This window comes from Arabidopsis thaliana, chromosome 2 (assembly GCF_000001735.4).
Source record: "Arabidopsis thaliana chromosome 2, partial sequence".
Taxonomy (NCBI): Eukaryota; Viridiplantae; Streptophyta; class Magnoliopsida; order Brassicales; family Brassicaceae; genus Arabidopsis; species Arabidopsis thaliana.
The window spans coordinates 15,094,659-15,116,920 of NC_003071.7; the positions used below are offsets into that span (position 1 = coordinate 15,094,659).

The 22,262-nt window shown below is 32.8% G+C and overlaps 6 protein-coding genes across 9 annotated transcripts; 5 read left to right on the forward strand and 1 right to left on the reverse strand.

The window, feature by feature from the left end:
• Positions 1-10,057: 10,057 nt before the first annotated feature.
• Positions 10,058-11,461, forward strand: EDA12 (embryo sac development arrest 12). Of its 2 annotated transcripts, none has more exons than NM_001336584.1 (4): positions 10,058-10,411; positions 10,500-10,604; positions 10,695-10,860; positions 11,044-11,461. In NM_001336584.1, the coding sequence occupies exons 1-4, from the start codon at positions 10,079-10,081 to the stop codon at positions 11,193-11,195; spliced, it is 756 nt and encodes a 251-aa protein (NP_001324434.1). In that variant the 5' UTR covers positions 10,058-10,078; the 3' UTR covers positions 11,196-11,461. The 2 variants fall into 2 exon arrangements, with proteins under 2 accessions (NP_001324434.1, NP_181139.2); NM_129154.4 differs by having other exon boundaries at positions 10,082-10,411; positions 11,044-11,430.
• Positions 11,462-12,281: 820 nt separating this feature from the next.
• On the forward strand, positions 12,282-13,428 carry NHL12 (NDR1/HIN1-like 12). Its single transcript, NM_129155.5, has one exon. The coding sequence runs from the start codon at positions 12,492-12,494 to the stop codon at positions 13,122-13,124; it is 633 nt and encodes a 210-aa protein (NP_181140.1). The 5' UTR covers positions 12,282-12,491; the 3' UTR covers positions 13,125-13,428.
• Positions 13,429-13,529: 101 nt separating this feature from the next.
• Positions 13,530-14,876, reverse strand: AT2G35965 (uncharacterized protein; the record flags this gene model as incomplete). The annotated part of the gene is given in 4 exon segments (NM_001336585.1): positions 13,530-13,802; positions 14,340-14,544; positions 14,558-14,637; positions 14,739-14,876. The coding sequence occupies 4 exon segments, from the start codon at positions 14,874-14,876 to the stop codon at positions 13,773-13,775; spliced, it is 453 nt and encodes a 150-aa protein (NP_001323486.1). The 3' UTR covers positions 13,530-13,772.
• On the forward strand, positions 14,349-15,115 carry AT2G35970 (Late embryogenesis abundant (LEA) hydroxyproline-rich glycoprotein family; the record flags this gene model as incomplete). The annotated part of the gene is made up of 1 exon (NM_129156.1): positions 14,349-15,115. One exon carries the CDS (start codon positions 14,349-14,351, stop codon positions 14,982-14,984), a length of 636 nt encoding a protein of 211 aa, NP_181141.1. The 3' UTR covers positions 14,985-15,115.
• Positions 15,116-15,833: 718 nt separating this feature from the next.
• On the forward strand, positions 15,834-16,881 carry YLS9 (Late embryogenesis abundant (LEA) hydroxyproline-rich glycoprotein family). The gene has a single exon (NM_129157.3). It carries the CDS (start codon positions 15,977-15,979, stop codon positions 16,658-16,660), a length of 684 nt encoding a protein of 227 aa, NP_181142.1. The 5' UTR covers positions 15,834-15,976; the 3' UTR covers positions 16,661-16,881.
• Positions 16,882-17,425: 544 nt separating this feature from the next.
• LOG2 (Putative lysine decarboxylase family protein) lies at positions 17,426-22,118 on the forward strand. Of its 3 annotated transcripts, NM_001161082.1 has the most exons (8): positions 17,426-17,612; positions 17,697-17,804; positions 20,027-20,124; positions 20,602-20,632; positions 20,775-20,874; positions 20,999-21,069; positions 21,652-21,795; positions 21,900-22,118. In NM_001161082.1, the coding sequence occupies exons 3-8, from the start codon at positions 20,075-20,077 to the stop codon at positions 21,987-21,989; spliced, it is 486 nt and encodes a 161-aa protein (NP_001154554.1). In that variant the 5' UTR covers positions 17,426-17,612; positions 17,697-17,804; positions 20,027-20,074; the 3' UTR covers positions 21,990-22,118. The 3 variants fall into 3 exon arrangements, with proteins under 3 accessions (NP_001154554.1, NP_181143.3, NP_001118448.1); NM_129158.4 differs by lacking the exons at positions 17,426-17,612; positions 17,697-17,804 and adding an exon at positions 19,297-19,519; NM_001124976.1 differs by lacking the exons at positions 17,426-17,612; positions 17,697-17,804 and having other exon boundaries at positions 19,297-20,124.
• Positions 22,119-22,262: the final 144 nt, after the last annotated feature.

Here is a 22,262-nt window from a genome sequence, read left to right on the forward strand (position 1 = left end):
AATTCCTATCAGTATTGATTTTTTATGGAAAATTTCCTATAAATTATTTTCGTAGAAAAATGAGAGAAAAACCATGTTTCCTACGATTTTGGACGTAGGAAAACGTTAATTTCTTTGTAGTTTGTTTCAAATATTTGTCATTTGTCATTTTTAGTCATTATAAATACTATATCCTAAAAATGGAATTAAAAAATCCCAAACATAATGTGCAAAATAATGCTTTTATATAAAAAACTTGTTTCTTATGTTTTTCTCATTGGAGTGAAATCTTTGATGGATTTCAGTTGTCGAGCTTCTAGTCTTGGTTAAACGAATGCAGTTTGTAGAGACCGTTACTTTGGTTATGCGTACGAGTGTTTTGACCCACTTTCCCAGGTTAGACACCAAACTAGCTAGATTTTGAGCGTGCAGTTGTTACATAACATACGTAATGTGGCTTGGTTTAAATTTTATCATCAATAAGCCAATATTCACGGTGTTATAGTGGTCATTACTATTCGTCGGGTGTGTATTAAATACTCCTAAAATAAGCCCATTTACGCATAATTAGTTTTACTCCAATATAAATTAATCTGGATTGTCTTCTCATTGCGATCGGGTTTGGCATGTTATATGCCTTTGACTAAGTACTGTTTTTTCTTTCTTTATGTCATACGAATTTGTAATATTCGCCATCAACTTGTGTTATTTTTTGTTCAAAAATAATGAAGAAAACTATTTTAGAGGAAGAAATCAAACAAATTAGTCAACAAAAATCTTCTAAATCTGTATTTTCTGAGTTTTCATAGTTTCAACAATTTCATCAGTTTACAATATGTTATTAGAACAACTAGTCGAACATTTCATGTTTTTTTCTGTGTGAAATTTCTGAGTTTTTTTTTTGTATGTGTGAGTTTTCATACATTTACTCCCCAAAACAATCATTAATTGGCTAATCTTTTCCAGTTATGCTATATTCTACATTAATTAATAACTATGTTCTCATTGTCAAATTATAAGTACAAATTATTATTTTGTTGTCTGATCATATGGAAACCAAAGTAAAAGCAAAAAAAGGGTGGAAAATTAGCTGTCAATTCTATACGAGCATTTGTTTTCATAGATTTATACTTAAAATTATGTCCCTACCATTTTAACGTTTCAAATAAGTATAAATTATTCGTCAGTGACTCAGTGCACAAAGTGTCTATCTAAATGAAGTGTGTTACTCATCTCTATTCAATTCAACTTCTGGTCATTATGTATAATTTATACATATCTCACCAATCTATTAATTAATTTTCTTTACTTGTTGTCATCGGCTGGAGGCTGGAACCATGCAGTTTGAATGAATGTAAGCATGCAAGATATATATGTAGTAATATTGAACGCTTCACTCCCTGAGTTTTTTTTCTTTTTCTTTTGCATCATCATAATAAATTTGTTTTTTTTCATCATAATAAATTTGTTAAAAAATTAAACAAAACAGAATTAAAAATTACCAAAATTTACAAGCGCAAATGGCATTGCCACTTCTATGGATTCTTTAAGCACTAGAGTTCAACATTAGAAATTTTTTTATGTTAACCATATTTGTCATATATGAATATTTACTTTTTATGGGCCAATAATGTAACTGAACAAAATGAGTTTATATCTATATAATTACTTGGTAAATCCATTCACATTAATGCCAAATATATATAATTTTAAATATAAATTTTAAGAAAATAATTGGCTTCATTTTCATTTACTTAATTTCAATATTTTCCACTCTCTTCTAAGTTTAACTAATTAACTCAAAACTATTATTGCAAAATTTCTTGTTTTCACTGTTTATTTGTCGTCATTTGCAAAAACTTTATGAGAGAATATAGTGATGTCTTGTTGTTACTTTTGCCACTATAGTGCTATAATTATCTCTTTGTCACGGACTCACAGGTTGTGAGAATTAACCACAGACCATCTATCACTAACTAAGACGTCTTTTTCTTAATCCAAATTTGCGATCAATTGTGATACAATAACGATGCGTCTCTTAGCCACCAAATCAATTAGCTAAATATAATATGTCGCATATTGAGACAAGTATATATAAACGAATTGCGCCAAGTTTTGAAGAGTGTATATTCAACTAGAATTTTACGTTGATACCAGCAATTAAACAGTTAAAATCTTGTGCCTAAATCCATAACTAGCCATTTGCGAAAAGTACTTGATGAATGAATAGAATTTGAAAATGTTTGCAACGGATTATCTTTGCGGTCAAAGAGAAATTGTCAAAATAATTTTCAAAACTTGGCCATTTGCGAAAAGTTTCTTTTATTACCAACTATACCAAAATAAATAAGACCAAGGTAATACATTACAGAGACTATTGCCACACAAAAAAACTACGCATATGTAGCTTTTCCTTTTGATCAACAATTTACGAAATCTTTTGTTTTTTTATATAAGTTTTATCCTTTAAATTTTGTAGGCGAATCAGAAAAATTGTACCGCAAGTGAAAGCTCATCCTCTGTGAAAGGAAATGCTTATTTCCCAAACTAAAGCTGTACAACCTTTTTAACGAAAAGGATGGTTTTATTCCAATCACTAAGACTCACGCTTCATATGCATTTGACTACTAAACGCACTATCATATTCATCCATATATACGTTAGCAAGTTAACTATAGTTTAGTGATATATATGACCAGTAATATTCTATTAGCTTTTGTGTTGTCAACAACACTTTTATAAATTAAAACCCGAGGTTATCAAACTAATCCGAAGAAGACAGAGATACGTACAAAAAATAAACCAATATCTATAATTCTTCAAAACTGTGCGAAACAATCGGTCTTAACATTTTAAATCATAGGAAAAAATATGCAACTAATTAAAAGATATACTTTTATTGTTGTTTAATTATGGTCTCGAAACAATGACGGATCTGTGTGTCAGTTTTGTTGTTGTTGTTGCTGTGTCTGACTATGATTTAGTATTTTAGTCTGATTGTGTGACAGTAATTAGTCATTGTTTTAATCATTGATCATCTCCAATAAATTATTCAGTTTATGTACTTGTCATTATAGTGTTATATTTAGTTGTCTCTCAAAGTACTGCATAACTGTATAGTCACATCCAGTCATCCAGATATGTGAACGTATGATGTTTATGGCTGTGAATGGTAACTAAAACCGCACCCAAAACCGCATCGCAACAGTGTTGTAACAGTATCAAAATCTCTATATATACATATGTATCTATGTATTTTCATTACTATTTGAACCGCACCGCACTTCTCCCGTACCGCAAAACGTAGTCACTATTCGGAGCCTATATGTTAGACTGTTAGTACGTGATACTAAGTAACTTTTAATTAGACTGTTAGTACGTGATATTTAAAGTAACTTTTACAAATGTGAGAAAAACCATCAAGAATAAATCCAACCATTCGAAGATCCATGGGGAATTAACTCACCACATAGGAGTACTATCGTCTGATTTATGCTAAACCACAATTTAATCTGAAAATTAAATTTTAATTTTTCTTAATACAACCAATTAATTAAGTGACCAAAAAGTTGATTTGATTTTGAATTTTAATTAGACGAGTCAGTTTAACCTAATTGTCACACTTTAAGACTTTGGTTTGATGGGGTTGTTAAATAGATAATGTGTTATATCAATCAAGTAAATGACCTTTTAATGATACCTAAATAAACAATAATTGCACTCTTGGTTTTCTTTTTATGTGCTTTATATTAATATTTAAGAATAAACTACTATGTTATAGTTTTTTATTAAATGAGAAAATTTTGCCGCTAATAATAAATTAAAACTGTTGAAATTTGATTACAATGAAAATGTCGATAAACGTTGGTTGATATGATATTGATCTAGTTAAAAAACATTTAGAGGTTTAATCGAATAATTGTATAAAAAAGTATTTAAACCATTATAATTTGTTGTTTAACCTATTTTAATGTAGTTCGATATATACTTTTTGGATAATAATTCATGTGCACTAATAAAAAAATGATATCCTTCTAATAAATAGTTTTTGAAATAAAACCAACTTAAATGAATTAGACAAAAATAACTCCAACTTATCTCATGTTCTTATTAACCTAAACTTTTTCTAAATCAAGTGTTAAACTATGTTACAATTATATAAGGCGTTAGTCAAATTGCACTCCATTAAGAAATGTTAATGCTGCTTAATGTTAGCTCTAATCGGTCAAGCTAACATTAACTTGAGTCATTTGTTTGGTTAATGGGATAAATTGAGCTTCTTTTTGTCGTTTTTTAGTTTGTGTAAGTTATGCAGTCTCTCTTATAAAGCTATATTTATCGTTTAAGTGGAGTTGAAATAGTATGATCAGCAAGACTTTCGCAGCTCATTTAATTTCCTTGGAGAACATTCAAAATTTCATCACACAAAAGTAGTACTTATGAAATAAAAAACCTAACAGATTTATAACAACCACATAACCATCGATAACACATTTTCTCTTATCGATTTTAAAAATAACAAGTTTGCACCGAATATTTTATTTTATTTACTCCGCCCCCATTCGTGTATTGTTCCCACGTGCCAAACTCAAGAAAAAAACTCTCTCTAATGAAGAAAAAGAAAAGAAACTGTGGAGTTGACGCGTGTACAGTGTTACAGTCCCCACTCGTGTTGGCTCTTTCTCTGCCCTAATATTTCCAAAAAACTTTTTTTTTCTTAATTGTGTTTTTTTTAAAACGAAGAAGATTCGTCTTCGAGCTGTGAACCCCACATTCCAATCAACCAAAAAAAAAAACTCGTCTTTATAGGGGCCGTGTAGTCCACAAATAGCGAGGTCCCACGTGTCCCCCATAAGTCAAGAAAGCAGCCAATCCTATAATTGTTACAATTTTCCACGACTCTCTCTCTCTCTCTCTCTCTCGCCTTTATACATTTATTTTTCTCCATTTACTCCAGCAACTCCAATTATATATCCCCCACCGTATTATCCTTTTTCTCCATCTTCACAAAAAAATTCATTAGAAACAAATCAATTAATTAGTCACGTTAATTAGTTCTAAATAATAATAACATTGATTAGGCAATCAGTTTTTGGTCCTTTAATGCCAAGATAGATATGCGTGTATCTCCGACTTTTTGTCATTGTCGGTTTGGTTTTTATATACACGTGTCAATTCTTAGTACCACTCGACGTTGTCCCGCATTTTTTCTTAACCAATGGTTCCAAGATCACCTGGACCCATCTCCATTACAACTACGTTTCTACCCTTGATATGCACCGTTCGTTTGGGTTTTGGTTTTTGATCGGATGGCTGAGATTTGATCCGACACGAGCGCGTGGAATATTATTTCTAAAAGTTGCCGTGTTAGGAGAGGGAAGTGGCGCGTGACGTAAGACCTACGTTGTTTTAAAGAGGACAAAAAAACATAGAGTGCTCACTGTGACATCACAGTGCCATGACAACAACCAAAAAAAAAACAATAAGCTTGCTTATCTCACTCGCGTGTGCATATCACGACGACGCACGAAGTTTTTTTTTTAATTTAATCTGCATTAATAATGATGAAGATAAGTTTTTTAAAAGATTGTAAAAAGACTTTTCACAAAAGTGTGCCTAACAACATAATACGTGTGTATACCAAAAACATGCAAAATTAGAAGAAGCCCATAACCCGACCAAAGAGGCAGTGGACTATTAAAACATTACAGGAACAATCCAAATTTGCTGTCAACAGGTGGCCAATGAGAATGAGACACGTCAAGGTCACATGAACCATGGTGATATAATGTTGTGAAAACCCCAATCATAGAGATGGGAGGAGCTTTGAGGGTGTACGAGCAAGTGGCTACCTCTCCAGATTTATTAGATTTAGCATTAAAGGATTTAATATGCTGGTAGGTCTATCCGCGAACCATAATTTTTTTTTATAATAGTATGTTTTTTAATAATATAAAACCAACAAGAGTGGTTAGATATTTTAGGTCGTGAGATCTTCCAATTTGTTTTGTTAGAGCTTCGATATTATTAGAGTAAGTTCAGTAGATTGTGAATTCGCATGCCTAAAAAATGTAAAGGCGTAGAAATTTTAGAGTAAGTTCAAATAGTCTATGTCCATTATGAAATTTATTGTATAATTTTTAGACTTAAAAATGACCAAACTAAAAATTTATATATAAAATTTAAGAGCTACAGTTCTAATGAAAAAAAAAATTAGACAAAAGTGATCATTTATACTTTAAAACCTAGCGTATCGAGGATAAATTTCTAGCTGTTAAAAAAGCAATACTTTGTGACTATGTCCTACACCTATATATATATGATCATCTCTATCAACTTATATCTTGTCACAAAGTGGAAGGGTTAATTATGAAGAAGCAGTGGTTATTATTTCGGCGGCTATATATGGTAAAGACGCTTTGGTTCAAAAGTAAAAAAAGAAACAAAGAGATATGATCACATTTGTATAATTGTGCGGTCAAAGGGTGGGCAAAGCCTGACTTTTGATTATTGACTTCCATTTTAATGCAATCCGATCGGTATTACGAGGCCTACCCGCATTGGGGTAATGTATGAAAGTTAAAGAAAAAGAAACTGCCTAGGCTATTTGAAAGTGACTGTGAAATAATGATTCTTTGGAGATGTCGAAAATGAAGAACAACAGTGTTAGGAACAAAAAAAGTTGAGCGCATGGATAATTGGATATCCAACCCTATTCTGAAAACCCAACAAGAAAAAAACATAGCCGTTCTATACCAAAGTCATAAGTAAATGTCTTTTTTTTTTTTTTTTTTCAAAATAGTCCTTGAGATGACGACACTAAAACTATTTCTCAAAATACTTCGGTAAATTAAGTTTGGCACTTACTAGGACACTATGGAGGTCGAGCTATATCGTACCGAATTACTCGGTGCAAGTTTCCTGGAATATATAGTTTTTGTTGTTGTTGTTGTTGTGTATAATTTTTTGTATTCGAATCGACTCTTTGGTACCGGTTACATCAAAAAGCTCCTATATATGAGAAGTCGGTTTATAGTTATATATATGATATTGATTTATTATGTATAAGCTAATAAAACTAATGTTTTTTTATTCTTGTCCCATACTCTCATGCACTTTCAAATATTGTAGTTGAAGATATGCTTGCGACCTTGCGAAAGTTCCATGTTTAAATATATATATATATATATATAGTTTCATAGGTACAACACTGAATTTTAAGAAACAGAAATTTGGATGAAAGACAAGGCTACCACTGGCCATTCAATAAATAGGTCAATACTCAAAAAGGCTACACCACAATAATTGCCAAAGTCTAGTTTGCCGATATTAAAGTTTGTTATGATGCGTATGTATGCTGATATATGTTCAAAAATTTTGGGAGAAGAAACGGGTTGTTATTTGAAAACAAAACATGCATATTTAAAATAAAATTGTATGAATAACTACTAAGGTTTATTAAGTCTTCAATATTTCATAGATATTAGTTATATATGATGATATAATCACAAGATTCAGAGAGAGAGAGAAAGATTCACATACCTACATACATTTGGTAAAAAGAAGTTAGATCGTTCTTGTTTGTCTATGGTCTTATATTAGAATCTTAGTCGGCAAATTTTAGTAAAAACACACATATATATATGAAGCATCGAATCTGGTTCTATAGAGATCAAAGGAAGTTTGGGACCCTAATAATAAAGCCGTATATATATATATATACTTATGGGTGTATATATATGTGCGTATAAACTGCATGTGTATATAGTTGTATCAATGCATGTGTGTCAGTGTCTGCATATAAAATATGAAATATTCACTTCACTATCAGAATCATTGTTATACACAACTCATGTCAATCTTTTGTTGTGTTTCATTTTGTCAAGCACAACACAAAAAATAATACTTAAAATTCATAAAGCTATGAAATATTGAAAATGAACTTTTCCATATGATTAGAAGGAGAGAACTCAATAAATAATATCTAATGAGCAAAAGACAACTTATCTGATATTTCTAATACATAGATTTCGTAAAATAAAAAAAAAGTATAGTACTCATGGTGTTTTTCACGCGTATTCTTAATAGTGGACTATATTGAAGCAGTGAAATTACTTTTAAATAGAGTCCATCCTATGTATTTAGAGTTCCTGCATTTTACATTTGGAACTCCTAAAAATTAATCTTTTTAAACAAAATATAAAACATATAGAACCAACCTGTTTAGATATTTTATGTGTAATCCTGAGGCTGAGATTATTCTCAGTATACTTAAGATCGGTTCTACTATATCTTTAGGTAAGATAAATATAATAACGATAAAGAAGAATCCATTTAGGAAGCAATTGTTCGATCCCATGAGGAATATATGGAGTTTACCAAATTTATCTTTGAAGACTAAAGAGGATCTAGGCGTGATCTAACCATCGTATCATAACAAAAAATATATTATATATGAGTAGTTCCAAACTTGTGTAACAAAAGAATTATATGATAATGTTCTTTCACATAGAAATAATTAAAATAAATTTAAAGTAAGAAAACTAGAAAAATGAAAACATGAATGGGGAATAGTAGGGATATGGGGCCTTAGCAATAACTTTTTTCAAGAGCAAGTTGTAAGCTTTTTTTTTTTAATTATTCTTGTTCAATTATGAGATTCCAACTTTCACATTACTACACCATAGTGTGGTATCCTACATGTCTCTTCTTATTTATTTTATTTTCATTTTTACAAATTTTTGTGTATAAATTCACATTAAAATAAAATGCAATGCCAATCATATTTGTTGGAAGAAACAAACTTATCCTCTTTCTTCTATCTTTTCAATTGATTGGGATTAAGGTTCATAGAAAACAACATGTGTCATAATAAAGTGAGTAGCATGTACTAAAATAAACTATATATGAAAACTAAAGTTGTATTCACATTGATGTAACTTGTGCTTCCAATATTCATAAATCTGTAAAAAGTCAAATTTCTTTTAAGTCAGTTCCAGAGAAAAGTTTACATGTCGTACGAATCATAAATTCTAATGTATTGTACCAAAAAAGAATTTTGCTTGGAAGTTTGCTCTGCCAAAAGAGAATTTTGCTCTTTGACATAAGACTTCGTTGTTTTCCTTTGTATATACCGTTATATTGACATGTTAAGTTATCCAGTCGTATCTTTTAGGTGAAACAATCAGTATATAGAAAGAAGAAAAAGTGTACACATGTTTTTGTCCAGCCCCATTACCAATATACCGATCTGGATATCATCTAGCTCACATTTCATGATAAAAGCAAACTCAGATGGAATGTGTGTACTGGGCTTTATTGGGCTAAACTTGAACTGAGCTTTTTATTTTTAAAAATAAATAAAAGAAACAACAAGGCCGATGATTTTTTCTTAGGTCTAAAAAGTCTAAAGTAAACCCATTTGTATTGTTTTGTATATAATATTATATAATTTACAAAAATATTGAAACGAGTAGTTCTGATATTTTGTTTCTATACTTTGACATGTTTTCGTGCACAAAGTTCCTCAGTTTTTTTTCCCAAACAACAACCATTTCAGAAAATCTTTCTTCTTAGAAATTTTATTTCCCAATTTGAATAGAAATATAGATGGAATGGAAGGCAACGACTTGAAATAATAAAGATAAGGTTGGACATCTAAAGCCCATAAAACAAAGCTAATCCATGTACCATTGTCATCCACAAAGCGTCTCCACCTAAAGCCCATTTTGGATCCAAAATTAAATTTATTTGTAAGAAACAATATTTCTATTTTGTCATTTTACTTGCTGATCAAGAGTCGAAAAAGATGCACGAAAAGAAACATACACAAGCGAACACAATATAACTAACACTAATAGGTAATAGTTTCTGACACGTGTAGGCATAATAATTGGTGGCTACGTCCCTGCGGCGGTTGCAGTAACGATAAACACTCCACCACTAAGAGCGTCTCATCACACGCGCCAATTTCACTCTTACGATGGAGATAATGGGCGAGTGGGATAGTGTATCACGTGACATTCGCAGACACAACTCGCTTCATAACTGAAAAAATTAATAATAAAAAATGGATATGTTTGTCTTTCTCTAATGTTTCATGAACATCTGTAACGTCAAACCCACTTTAAAAGCTCTGCTTTTTGTGTTTGTTTTTGCTTACTCTCAAAGAAAGTGGTTCAATCTCTCGATTTCCATGGCGAGGAATCATCAGTTCCGTGTGGATTTGGAAGAAATGGGGTTTCGTTCTCGTTCTCATCTGTTCCTCAACGAGTTCGAAACGTCTGCCGGAAGATTCAACTTGCTCAGCCGTAACCACCGTGATCATCTGTACGTTTCCGACGTTGTGGATACACTCTCTGAACAGTTCTCTTCGATGTCTCTTCTCCATCCTAAACCCAGACTGGTTCCTACTTTGCCTTCGAGTCTCCAGGTCATTTCCTTTTTTCCTCTGTTTCATTACTCTGTTTTCACATTTTCTTCACAAGTTTCATGTTTTTGTTTTGGTGTGTCTTATGCAGTCTTCTTTAAGGCCTAATGGTGTTAAAGCTTATCAGAGATTGTACCGAGAAAGGCTCAAGCTTGAACCTTTTTATGAACTTCATCTTTCAAGGATCCGCAAAGAGGTAGTCAAAATGCAAACTTTTCTTACTACTCTCTTTTGTCTCTCCTTTATGCACCGTTTGATGTTTTTTATTTTGAGTTGGTGATTGCAGTCACAGCAAGATAGAGCTAAGGTTTTACAGAGACAAGAGGCACGGCTACAGAAGAGAGGTTTGGTTCACCGAAACGGTAACGTTTTGAAGGAATCTGTAGGAACCGGCGTTTTTCACCCTCTTCAGCGTCCAACTTTCAAGACTTTTGACCCTGTGAAGAAGCATAGTAAGCTACTTCACTTGTCTTCTTCCAAAACCTTCTTTTATGTTTAAAATAAGGTTTGGTTTGGTTTTGTTTTCTTCTCTTGAAATTCTCTTTAGTTACTGAGACTAGCTCTTTGCATGTTTTAGGTTAGTACACAAAATGGAAAAAAAATCTGACCTTTTTTTGTTTACTTGTCGAAAGCAGATCAAAGGAATCGGAATCAAAGTGAGAAGGAGTTTATGACCAAAGAAAAAAGAGGAGTGATGACTTCTACAACGCAGGAGCAGCAACAGAAAGAGGAGTGTCATTATCATTTGCCTTCAGACATGGATTTCTCCAAGGACTGGACTTTCTGATGGAACAAGTTCAAGTAGTTACTAATTATTAGATCTTTTGGGTATTAAGTATTAACTAGGAGGTAAATAATAATTAGGGACAAAGTTTGAAGATGACCAAGTGGATTAAGCTTGATTTCAAGGTCTAGATACCTTTTTAGTATGAACTAGTTTTTTGGTCAAACAGCTTGTCTCTTATCTCAATTTCCGAATTGTACTTAAGTTTCAGTATTGTTGTTATCCTATAATGGTGGGCTAAATCCAAAATTCCCATACTAGCAATCTAGCATCATATTATGGTGGTGGGCTAAATCCAAAAATCACATCTCTGTTCCTATTGGGCCATATATGTTCCTATATCCAAAAGAATTGGAGTTGATTTTCTTTTCTATTTTCATGGTCACAAAACAAATTTCCTTGACCATGGACTATAAATTACATTCTAAGAGATTGATTTAAAAATACATATTAATATACATTTAATACTGTTGTTTTAAGAGCCAAATATGAGAAAATGTTTGAATATCTATCAATCATACAAGTGCAACCTATGTAAGCGATTATCGTTTGGACATTATAATATCGTTTTGAGCGTAGACGTACGTCCAATGCTGATTATGGACCCACCAATACTAAATATTGAAAATGTGCTAATCTTTTTTAAGTTAAAATTTTAATATTCCTAACTCTAAAGTAAGATACAAAGACAAGTCATTTAGTCGAAATGAAAATCAACGAACGTCTCTAATCTAAAATTCGTTTTCTCTTTATCAATTACAAGGTGATACAATTATGGGGGAATCTTGCACCATATTAACAAAAATGGTAGGGTAGATGAAGCCACACTAGATTTTTTTTTTTTTTTTTTTTTTTGAGCAAACCACACTAGATGTTAAATAGCATAAACTTTAAGAATACTGATTTATGTCCACTCCTTTGTTTCCCCTACAAATCATATCCATACATAATGTATGCTACATTTGTTACATAATTGAGTGAAAAGTTAAAAACTCATTCATCCGTATACATTTACTTTCTCCATGTAACTTTTTGAATGCAAACTATCAAATTAGAAATTGATCAACAATCAAATTAGAAAATCACATATTTGTGAAGTATTGATTCATTATTTTCTTACGCCTAAGCTAACTGTAATTTAGAAATAAAAAGGTGGACAAAGGCACAAAACTATACCACTTCTAATTATCAATATAAATACTAATCATAGTCTCACTCTCACTTTCTCCATCACACATACATCTTCTCCATCCATTACACAACGAAGCATAGTGGCAAACCCGTAAATACATAATACCAATGACGACCAAAGATTGCGGAAACCACGGCGGCGGCGGAGGAGGAGGAACCGCCAGTCGAATCTGCGGAGTAATCATCGGCTTCATCATCATCGTCTTGATAACAATATTCCTCGTTTGGATAATCCTCCAACCGACAAAACCAAGATTCATCCTCCAAGACGCCACCGTCTACGCCTTTAATCTCTCGCAGCCTAACCTCCTCACCTCAAACTTTCAGATCACGATCGCTTCACGTAACCGAAACTCAAGAATCGGAATCTACTACGACCGTCTTCACGTCTACGCTACTTACCGGAACCAACAAATCACTCTACGTACAGCAATTCCTCCGACGTACCAAGGCCATAAAGAAGACAACGTTTGGTCTCCTTTCGTTTATGGAAACTCCGTCCCTATCGCTCCTTTCAACGCCGTGGCTCTCGGCGACGAGCAGAATCGTGGGTTTGTCACGTTGATTATACGCGCCGATGGACGCGTGAGGTGGAAGGTCGGGACTCTTATTACAGGGAAGTATCATCTCCATGTTCGTTGTCAGGCGTTCATAAATCTGGCTGATAAAGCCGCCGGAGTTCATGTCGGCGAAAACGCCGTCAAGTACATGTTGATCAATAAGTGCAGTGTCAATGTTTAGTAGGTAAAATGACACAACTTTGACGCCGTCAATGTTTGCATTCTTCTTCTTTTCATTTTTCTTCTACTTGGATAATGTTTTTGCTTCAATATCGTTTAATTTGTCTACGTTTTTTTTCCTGTTGATCTTCTCGTAAATTATAATTTTTTGTTTGAATCTGCTATAACTACATGTCATATAAATTCCTGGAATATATATGTTTGTTAGTTGACGTAGTTCTGAAATTATAAGAAATTAATTCAAAAGTAGAATGTGAGGAGGAAAATGATTGGAGGAGAGGTTTCAACTTTTAAAGTAATATCGGATTCGAAAATAAAATACTATATATTATTGGAGGGGACAATTAAAATAGCTTTATAGATGTTCTATGTTTTCTTTTCTTATAATGTTTTAATATCGGTTGTCATTTAATGATCCTGGGAGGTCGGCACATTTTTAAAGTAAGGATCACATGTGAATCGAGAATAACTAGATACGTTTAATATGGGCTTAAATTCCGCGGCCCACAATGGATTAGATATACAAAATAAAGCTCACAAGTCACAAATTCATCCATCAATGACACTCCTAACTTCCTATGTGACCTTTTTAGTTTTTAGCATTTGAGTTTGAGCAACGTCCTCGACATACTTGAGCTGCCCACTAATACTATCCCTTCAGACAAAATCTTGATGAAATCTGCAATAAGCGTTGTCGCAAAAAACATAAAAACAATCGTTAATTCCAACAGATGGAAGTCATTTTCTCAGATGAACATTAGAAAATCACTTTTTTGTAAAGTACTGATTCAATTTTTTCTACCGCCTAGCTAACTAGCTAAGTGTAATTTTGAAATAAAAAGGCGGACAAAGGCACAAAACTGTATCACTTATAATCATCAGTATAAATACTAATCATAGTTTCACTCTCTCCATCACTCATACATCTTCTCCATCCATCACACAACGAAGCATAATGGCAAAGTGTTGAAATAGATTTGTTTCCTAATCAAGAAAAAGGAAATTCAAGAAAAGAAGAAAATCAAGCAACCAAGAGGATTGACCAAAAAGAAAATCATGAAGAAAAGGCAAGGCAAACAAGGAAAAGGGGAAATTGTCACAATGTGAATTAGCAAGTTACTATTTTTGTGTTAGAATGATAACTCTATAAATTAGGTTGCTTGTGTTAGAGTTCAATCATAGAAACAGAGAAATCCCAACACAAAGCCGTACTAACATAATACCAATGACGACCAAAGAGTGCGGAAACCACGGTGGTGGCGGTGGAGGAGGCGGAACCGCCTGTAGAATCTGTGGAGCAATCATCGGCTTCATCATCATCGTCTTGATGACAATCTTCCTCGTTTCGATAATCCTCCAACCGAAAAAACCAGAATTCATCCTCCAAGACACCACCGTCTACGCCTTTAACCTCTCGCAGCCTAACCTCCTCACCTCAAAGTTTCAGATAACAATCGCTTCACGCAACCGAAACTCCAACATCGGAATCTACTACGACCATCTTCACGCCTACGCTTCTTACCGGAACCAGCAAATCACTCTAGCTAGCGACCTTCCTCCGACGTACCAAAGACACAAAGAAAATAGCGTTTGGTCTCCTTTATTATATGGAAACCAAGTCCCTATCGCTCCTTTCAACGCCGTGGCTCTCGGGGACGAGCAGAATAGTGGGGTTTTCACGTTGACTATATGCGTTGATGGACGCGTGAGGTGGAAGGTCGGGACTCTTACTATAGGGAATTATCATCTCCATGTTCGTTGTCAGGCGTTCATAAACCAGGCTGATAAAGCAGCCGGAGTTCATGTCGGCGAAAACACCGTTAAGTACACGTTGATCAATAAGTGCAGTGTCAATTTTTAGGAGGTAAAAGGACACAACTTTGACGCCGTCAATGTTTGCTTTTACTCTTTCTTCTTCTTTTCATTTTTCTTCTACTCGGATAATGTTTTTGCTTCTATATCGTTTAATTTTCTACCTTTTTCTGCTGATCATATAACATACATAAAATCAAAAAATTTAATATGATAAATTCATGTTAAAAGAACTTGCCAAATAAAAACCGATACAGAATTTTCTTGTAAAACATTCTTCAATCTTTTTTATTTATTTTTTTAACTTTAAATTTCCACTTAAATTAAAATAAAGAGGATTACAAGGTTAAAAACCCCAACATGGCCGCAGGCCTAAAAAAGAAAGATAAATTCTTCAAATTTATATTTACGTAAACCTTCAAATTTAATAAATTTTAAAAAACCAGACATAATTATGTTGAGAGCATCAGCAACGGTAATTTCTCAACTTCCGTTTCTCAATATATGTGTAAACATAAATAAAAGTGTGAACACAAATATTATTAATATTTAATTGAAAAGTATTTTAATTAAACCAATGATTGAATGACAACTGTGAGAAACGTTGTCGATAAGTTTCTCTTGGTTTCTCTAAAGAGAAACTTTCCCTTACCTCTCTCCTCCTTTGGACATTTCTTTTCTTATTTTATTGGTGAGAGATTTTATGAGAAACTCCCGTTGGAGTTGGTCTGACACAGGCGGCCCTAGGTTCTAGAACGGTATAACGAGAAACCAACGTACGACGAGAGACCAAAAAGTAATATTAACATATACGATCTTACAAAAAGTACTCATTATTGGAAGTTTGGGGCAACATCACAAGCCTACAATTGCATAATATTCTTTGGTCAATTATTCAATCAAATCACCGCGTAACGTGACCTTACCTTAATCTAATAAGTTGACCAACGCATAAATGAAAGTGTATATAAAGATGACTTACATAAACCTCTTAGCCATATATCCATTCATTCCAATATAATTCTCCACAAAATTACTATCATGGCTGCTGAACAACCTCTCAATGGCGCCTTCTACGGTCCATCAGTCCCACCACCAGCTCCCAAAGGCTACTACCGACGTGGGCACGGTCGTGGCTGTGGCTGCTGCCTCCTCAGCTTATTCGTCAAAGTAATCATATCCCTTATTGTCATCCTCGGCGTAGCCGCTCTCATCTTCTGGCTCATCGTCCGACCTCGTGCCATCAAGTTTCACGTGACCGATGCGTCCCTTACCCGCTTTGACCACACTTCCCCGGACAACATTTTAAGGTATAACCTAGCCCTCACTGTTCCTGTCCGTAACCCAAACAAGAGGATCGGACTCTACTACGATAGGATCGAAGCTCATGCCTACTACGAGGGAAAGCGGTTTAGTACCATCACGTTAACTCCTTTCTATCAAGGACACAAAAACACAACCGTTCTCACACCAACGTTCCAAGGCCAAAACCTTGTTATTTTTAACGCCGGACAGTCTAGGACTTTAAACGCGGAGAGGATATCCGGTGTATACAATATAGAGATCAAGTTCAGGCTTAGGGTTAGGTTTAAGCTTGGGGACTTGAAGTTTAGGAGGATTAAGCCTAAGGTTGATTGCGATGATCTAAGGCTTCCTTTAAGTACCTCAAACGGAACTACAACTACCTCCACTGTTTTCCCGATCAAGTGCGACTTCGACTTCTGAGTCTTAGAATTTTATCCTGTCCCATTCCATCATATATTGGTTCGTTTATTTTAGTTTTGTTTTCTAATTGCATCCCTACGACTTATCTTCTAAAGAGCCTATTGGATACATTTGTCCATATATATAAATAAAACAGTCTTTTATGTAATTGATATTTAGAACATCCACATCCCACATCTTTTAATGGTTATCATAAAGATCAACTAAGTAAGAATCAGCGGATAAATCTTATATAATTTAATTTTATTAAAATATAAAATTTACATATTAAATTTTTTATGAGTGTTTGGAAAATAGTTTTAAGAAAATAAGATAAATAGTATTTGCAATTAAAAATGTTTGGTAATAATGATAGTAGAATTAAAAAAAAATAGATACTTTTGCGAGTAAGTTCCATCCACTTCTAATTCATTTTTCTTCTTTTAATTTTGATAAAGGAATATACACAGCGAGAAATAGATAAATAGATTATAATCATCTGAAAAGGGAAATGTATCAAGAATATATGTAGAATCTTAACTCAAAAAATCGTTTTCCAATTCAGCTTCGATTCTTTCTAAGAACAGGATAGGTATAAGTTCTGTCTTCGTAGTTATATCATTGTCCTCGAAGCATGGAGCCCTAAGCAGATCAGGACGATGATTTTTGGTGGCAACAACCGCTCTAAGGTGGTCTTCAGCAGCAAAACCGAAGTTGAGTACACTTCAAGAGCTGCTGATTTGTATAAAAATATTCTTTCTATGGAAGTTGGCTAAAGCCATGTTGGAATAAACTGCTAATGGTTTTTCTTATACTGTCAAGGAAGAGTTATCTCGCCTAAAGAAACTGAAGCTACTAATTCGGTTTTAAGTACGTTTAGGAAACTTATCTGTGCACAAAATCTTAGCCATGTTGCTTCACCAAAGTCATCAAGCTCTTGTCCAAGAAATTTAGCTCCAGTTCGTCAACAATTGTAGTAAGCCGTGGGTTTCAAGTAAAGTTGAGAAACAGAGATACTATACAGTTACAATCATCTTCTAACTAACTTTGTTACTAGACTGAAGAATCGGATGAAGCTAGAAAGAAGTTTCCAAACGCAAAGTCCATATCCTCTGCTCAGTTTTCGGAAATCAATCAAAAACTACTCTTGAGAAGTTAACGGTAAGCTTTATCATGTCAAAAACTTACGATAGTTTAGAGGGAATCCAATTGCGAGCTTCTATGTTTTTTTTTTTAACACGATCCAGTTGTAAGCTTAATTAATTGTCATTGCCATTGATATTTTAGCTACAGGTATGAAAGCAAAAGATTCTAGAGATTTGGTGACTAATAAGATGTAACATATCTGATACGCATAGTGACCAATTCTTCAATCAAAGATATGGTTTAGTTCTTCATACATTTAATTAAAGGATCATAAGAAAGAATTAACAGAATCGAATCTGTGAGGTGGACACTTGTCGATTATTGTCTGGTGAGTCTGGTCATAGTCAAATTGCAATATCAATGTCACAATTCTAATCGTATAATTAATTATTATAAATTAAAAAAATAGATTGAGTTAAGGTTATAGGAGAATGATTATGATCTTTTTGGATATTGAACTTGCTTGTGGACATGTTGAACCTAATTTTTTAATGTAACCTTTGATATATGTTTTAAACGTAATTTACCCGTGGGATTTGTATAGATCTTTTTCCACTACATAAAAAAGGACTCGATCGACTAAAATATAGTGTTCTTAAGAGATTAAGTTGCGACATATGAATTTCATTTTATTTCTCAATATTTATATTTTGTGGAAAAATACCAACAGAAAATCCAAACTAGTTTTGGTTATATTTCGCATTCGCAACATCCAGCAAACTTTTTCAAAGAAACTCGCAAGGGCATGGACCAAACTAGAACCTCTCAAAACGAAAAAAAACCTTCCTCAGTACTATTTGGTTATGGTATTTTCTGCTTCTGCTAAATCTAGCGTACTGAAGCAAGTTGATTATACTTATTTTCTGTCCGATGCTTATGTTGTCATCGTGTGTCCTCATCTTTGTAAAAGTGATATGCACAACAATTTTTCAAAAACAGTTTGATATATATTAACAAAAAAGAAAAATAAATACTCACATTTATATACCAAAATAAAAATTAACAAAAATTCATTTTAAAACATACATATTTGCTGTTATAATATATAGTTATAAATTTTCTTTTTTAAAATAGTATCTGTAGAGCAATTGTTATATGGAGTTATGTATAGATTTGGAAAATATTAATATCCATCAAGAAATAAAAAAAATGTCATTCCCATGGAAAATATTAATATCCATCAAGAGTTCTCTGTTAGCAAAGTAGAATTTTAAAACTTTTTTTTTGTCAAATTATAATATAAAAACATTAAACCAAATATCATCTTTTAACTAAGAAATCTTTATTATGTTCGTTGGTTAAAGTAATTTACTATATTCTTAATTAATTTTATTTTTTTTGTTTGAATTTAGTATATATATATATATTCTAACATAGATTGTAAAGAAAAAAGCTGTCACAATCTACGGGATCCAATTATAAAGGTAAACTAATGCAAATTTATATATAGCCATAGCCAGCCTTACCTGGATTGTGTAGCCAAACAAATCTGTATACATTTTTTTTTTTAATTTGTATACTTCTTCTTCACTTCCCATATCTATCTATATATAAATAAAAAGTTGAGAAAGTGACAGAACCAAAAAAGAAAGAAAAGAAGGAAAAAGACAGAAAGAGAGAGAGATAATGGAAGAGACAAAATCAAGATTCAGGAGGATCTGTGTCTTCTGCGGAAGCAGTTCCGGCAACAAAACCACTTATCACGACGCTGCTCTCCAACTCGCCCACCAACTGGTTTCTCTTTATTTCCACATTTAGTCCTTATTTAAATAACTAACTAATTAAAATTAGTGCACTATTATGTTAGCAGATTTCGGTTTACTAGTATTTAGTATTATATGCTAAGTCTTTTCTATGTTTTTTGCAATGCATTTCACCATTAGCTAAAAAAGGGCTATACAAGGTTTTTGTGTGATATGTATAGAAGTAGGAACTATATATACAGCTCATATATACATAAAACGTATGTCCATAGTAATAACGAGCATATATGTATAATTAAGTATCATATCATATCATATCTATTAAGGTTGAAATTTAGTAATTTACTTTCTCAATGTAACAGAAGCCCACCATGCTTAATGTTGTGATAAATAATATGAATAAATCAATGAACTCCTCTAATTAACAATTTAACATGTATATAATAAAAGTCTATAGAATAAATTGTACTTGTTATTTAGCAGAAATAAAAATAAACTGTACTTGTTTGGTCACTAGTAACACACATAAATGTGAAAGGTGGAGAGAAACATCGATTTGGTGTATGGAGGAGGAAGCGTGGGGCTAATGGGTCTCATTTCTCAAGCTGTTCATGATGGTGGTCGTCATGTTCTTGGGTATCTATCTATCTCTATACATTTTTTATTATTAAAAATTATTAAACAATAAACAAACTAGAGGTGTTAATTTATCTATACATTCAAAGCGACAATGCATCATTCTTTTTTTGTTCTTCCCATGTTCTTGTCCTGTCTTTCAAATGAGTAACATTATCATAAATAGCAATTGGACTGCTTCAAAATATATACTTGTAAATGAATAAGATAAAATACTTTTATCAAATATTTCTTGGAAAATCAATATTTGAAACAATGCTCTGGACTCGCTTTTCAATTTGTTAGTTTCTTTGCCAAAATCTAAGGCCTAAGGGGAACAAGGCAGCTGTCTTTAGTTCTACTTAAACATAGACTTTAGTTTCGAAAGAAAGGATAAGAATCTTTGACCATTACAAATTAAGATGACTCGAAATTATTGATTCCATATACTATTTATAAGTGATAATTATTTACATTAGATGTTGATATTATGCGCAGGATCATTCCGAAGTCTCTAGCACCAAGAGAGGTATTTACAAATCTACCATACATTCTAACTAGCAGTGTGAAGAGCTTAACAAATGTATAGTTTATTCTGTATCGTCCAAATATATATTCAGTAAAATATATGTGAATTGAAACATTTTAATTATGATGAATGTGGGGTTTAGATAACCGGTGAATCAATAGGAGAAGTTATAACAGTATCGACTATGCACCAAAGGAAGGCTGAAATGGGTCGCCAAGCGGATGCCTTCATCGCACTTCCTGGTTTGTTTGTTTTTATTATTCTTTTTCAATCTATGTATTTTGTAAAGAATAAAAAAGATGTCTATATATGATCATGAAGGTTAATAAAATTAATTTGTTTGGTGTTATTGGACAAACAAAATAGGTGGATATGGGACATTTGAAGAGTTGTTGGAAGTCATCACCTGGTCTCAGCTTGGGATTCACACTAAACCGGTAATTAATTAAATTCGTTGGTGAACCCCAAAAAAAAAAATATCGTTTAGATATGACTTATGAGTACACATACGTTGAGACTCGAGTCAGTAAAAATACGGTTATCTCGGCAAACCATTAAAAAAAATAAAAAATAGAGATGTTGTCATATACTATGTATTTTATGGAGAAATAGAGATTTTCCTGATGAACTTACACAAATAAGAAGAAGCAAATTTCTTTGTTGGCTATATATGTGGGCATGTGGCATGGGTTGAAGTCTATATTCACATGGAATAATGTCTTAACTCTTACCTCTTGACAACAACAACAACAAAAAAATGTCTTAACTCTTACCTAAGATTTTGTCCCAAAAAAAAACACTCCTACCTAAGATCAAAAAAATAAAGAGAATCATAGTTAAGGTTGTGAAAACTACTCTAAAATCATATCGTACACTAATTAATGCATATAAAAAAGATTAGATTAAAACATGTAATATACACACACGAAGACTTTGTATACATAATACATGGTCAAAAAAATGCGAAACCTGAGAATATGAATTAAGTATATAACATAATGCGAAGTTAAAAAATGCAGGTGGGACTATTGAACGTGGATGGATTCTACGATTCACTATTGACGTTTATAGATAAGGCAGTGGACGAAGGCTTCGTCTCCTCCACCGCTCGCCGTATCATTGTCTCGGCTCCAAACGCTCCTCAATTACTTCAACTTCTTGAGGTTTTTTTATTTGCCTTTCATTACTTTTTGATTATTCTATTTAATACTATAGACTAAATGAACGAATCCCAAAATAGGATAATTAAATTAATTTGTAATCGCAGGAGTATGTTCCAAAACACGACGATTTTGTATCCAAAATGGTGTGGGACAATACCACGGATGCTTTCACTTTGGAAGGCGACTCGTTTTAGATATAGTTCATTTGTATCTTAGTCTACTTTTATTTTATTATTAAAAATCTCGTTTTTTATTGGCCATTTCAAATTTTTGATTTTTGTATACCATGTATTGAGCTTATATAACAATGGAACTTGCCAAAATCAAATTACTTACAAGCCACATGATTACATAATGGATAAAAAAATAACACAAAACCAAGTCCGTAAAGTATCGACAACTAATTATAAGCTAAGAAAAAACCAATCATTTTCCAAGCATTGAGACTTCCATTCTTAAAATAAGAA

Bases quoted from the DNA above. Each gene is read 5' to 3' on its own strand.
- EDA12 (NM_001336584.1), top strand. From the start codon at position 10,079: ATGAACATCTGTAACGTCAAACCCACTTTAAAAGCTCTGCTTTTTGTG. The intron at 10,605-10,694 runs GTAGTCAAAATG...TGGTGATTGCAG, and splicing joins TTTCAAGGATCCGCAAAGAG to TCACAGCAAGATAGAGCTAA. The intron at 10,861-11,043 runs GTAAGCTACTTC...TGTCGAAAGCAG, and splicing joins TGACCCTGTGAAGAAGCATA to ATCAAAGGAATCGGAATCAA.
- NHL12 (NM_129155.5), top strand. From the start codon at position 12,492: ATGACGACCAAAGATTGCGGAAACCACGGCGGCGGCGGAGGAGGAGGA.
- YLS9 (NM_129157.3), top strand. From the start codon at position 15,977: ATGGCTGCTGAACAACCTCTCAATGGCGCCTTCTACGGTCCATCAGTC.
- LOG2 (NM_129158.4), top strand. From the start codon at position 19,412: ATGGAAGAGACAAAATCAAGATTCAGGAGGATCTGTGTCTTCTGCGGA. The intron at 20,125-20,601 runs GTATCTATCTAT...TATTATGCGCAG, and splicing joins GGTGGTCGTCATGTTCTTGG to GATCATTCCGAAGTCTCTAG. The intron at 20,875-20,998 runs GTTTGTTTGTTT...CAAACAAAATAG, and splicing joins TGCCTTCATCGCACTTCCTG to GTGGATATGGGACATTTGAA.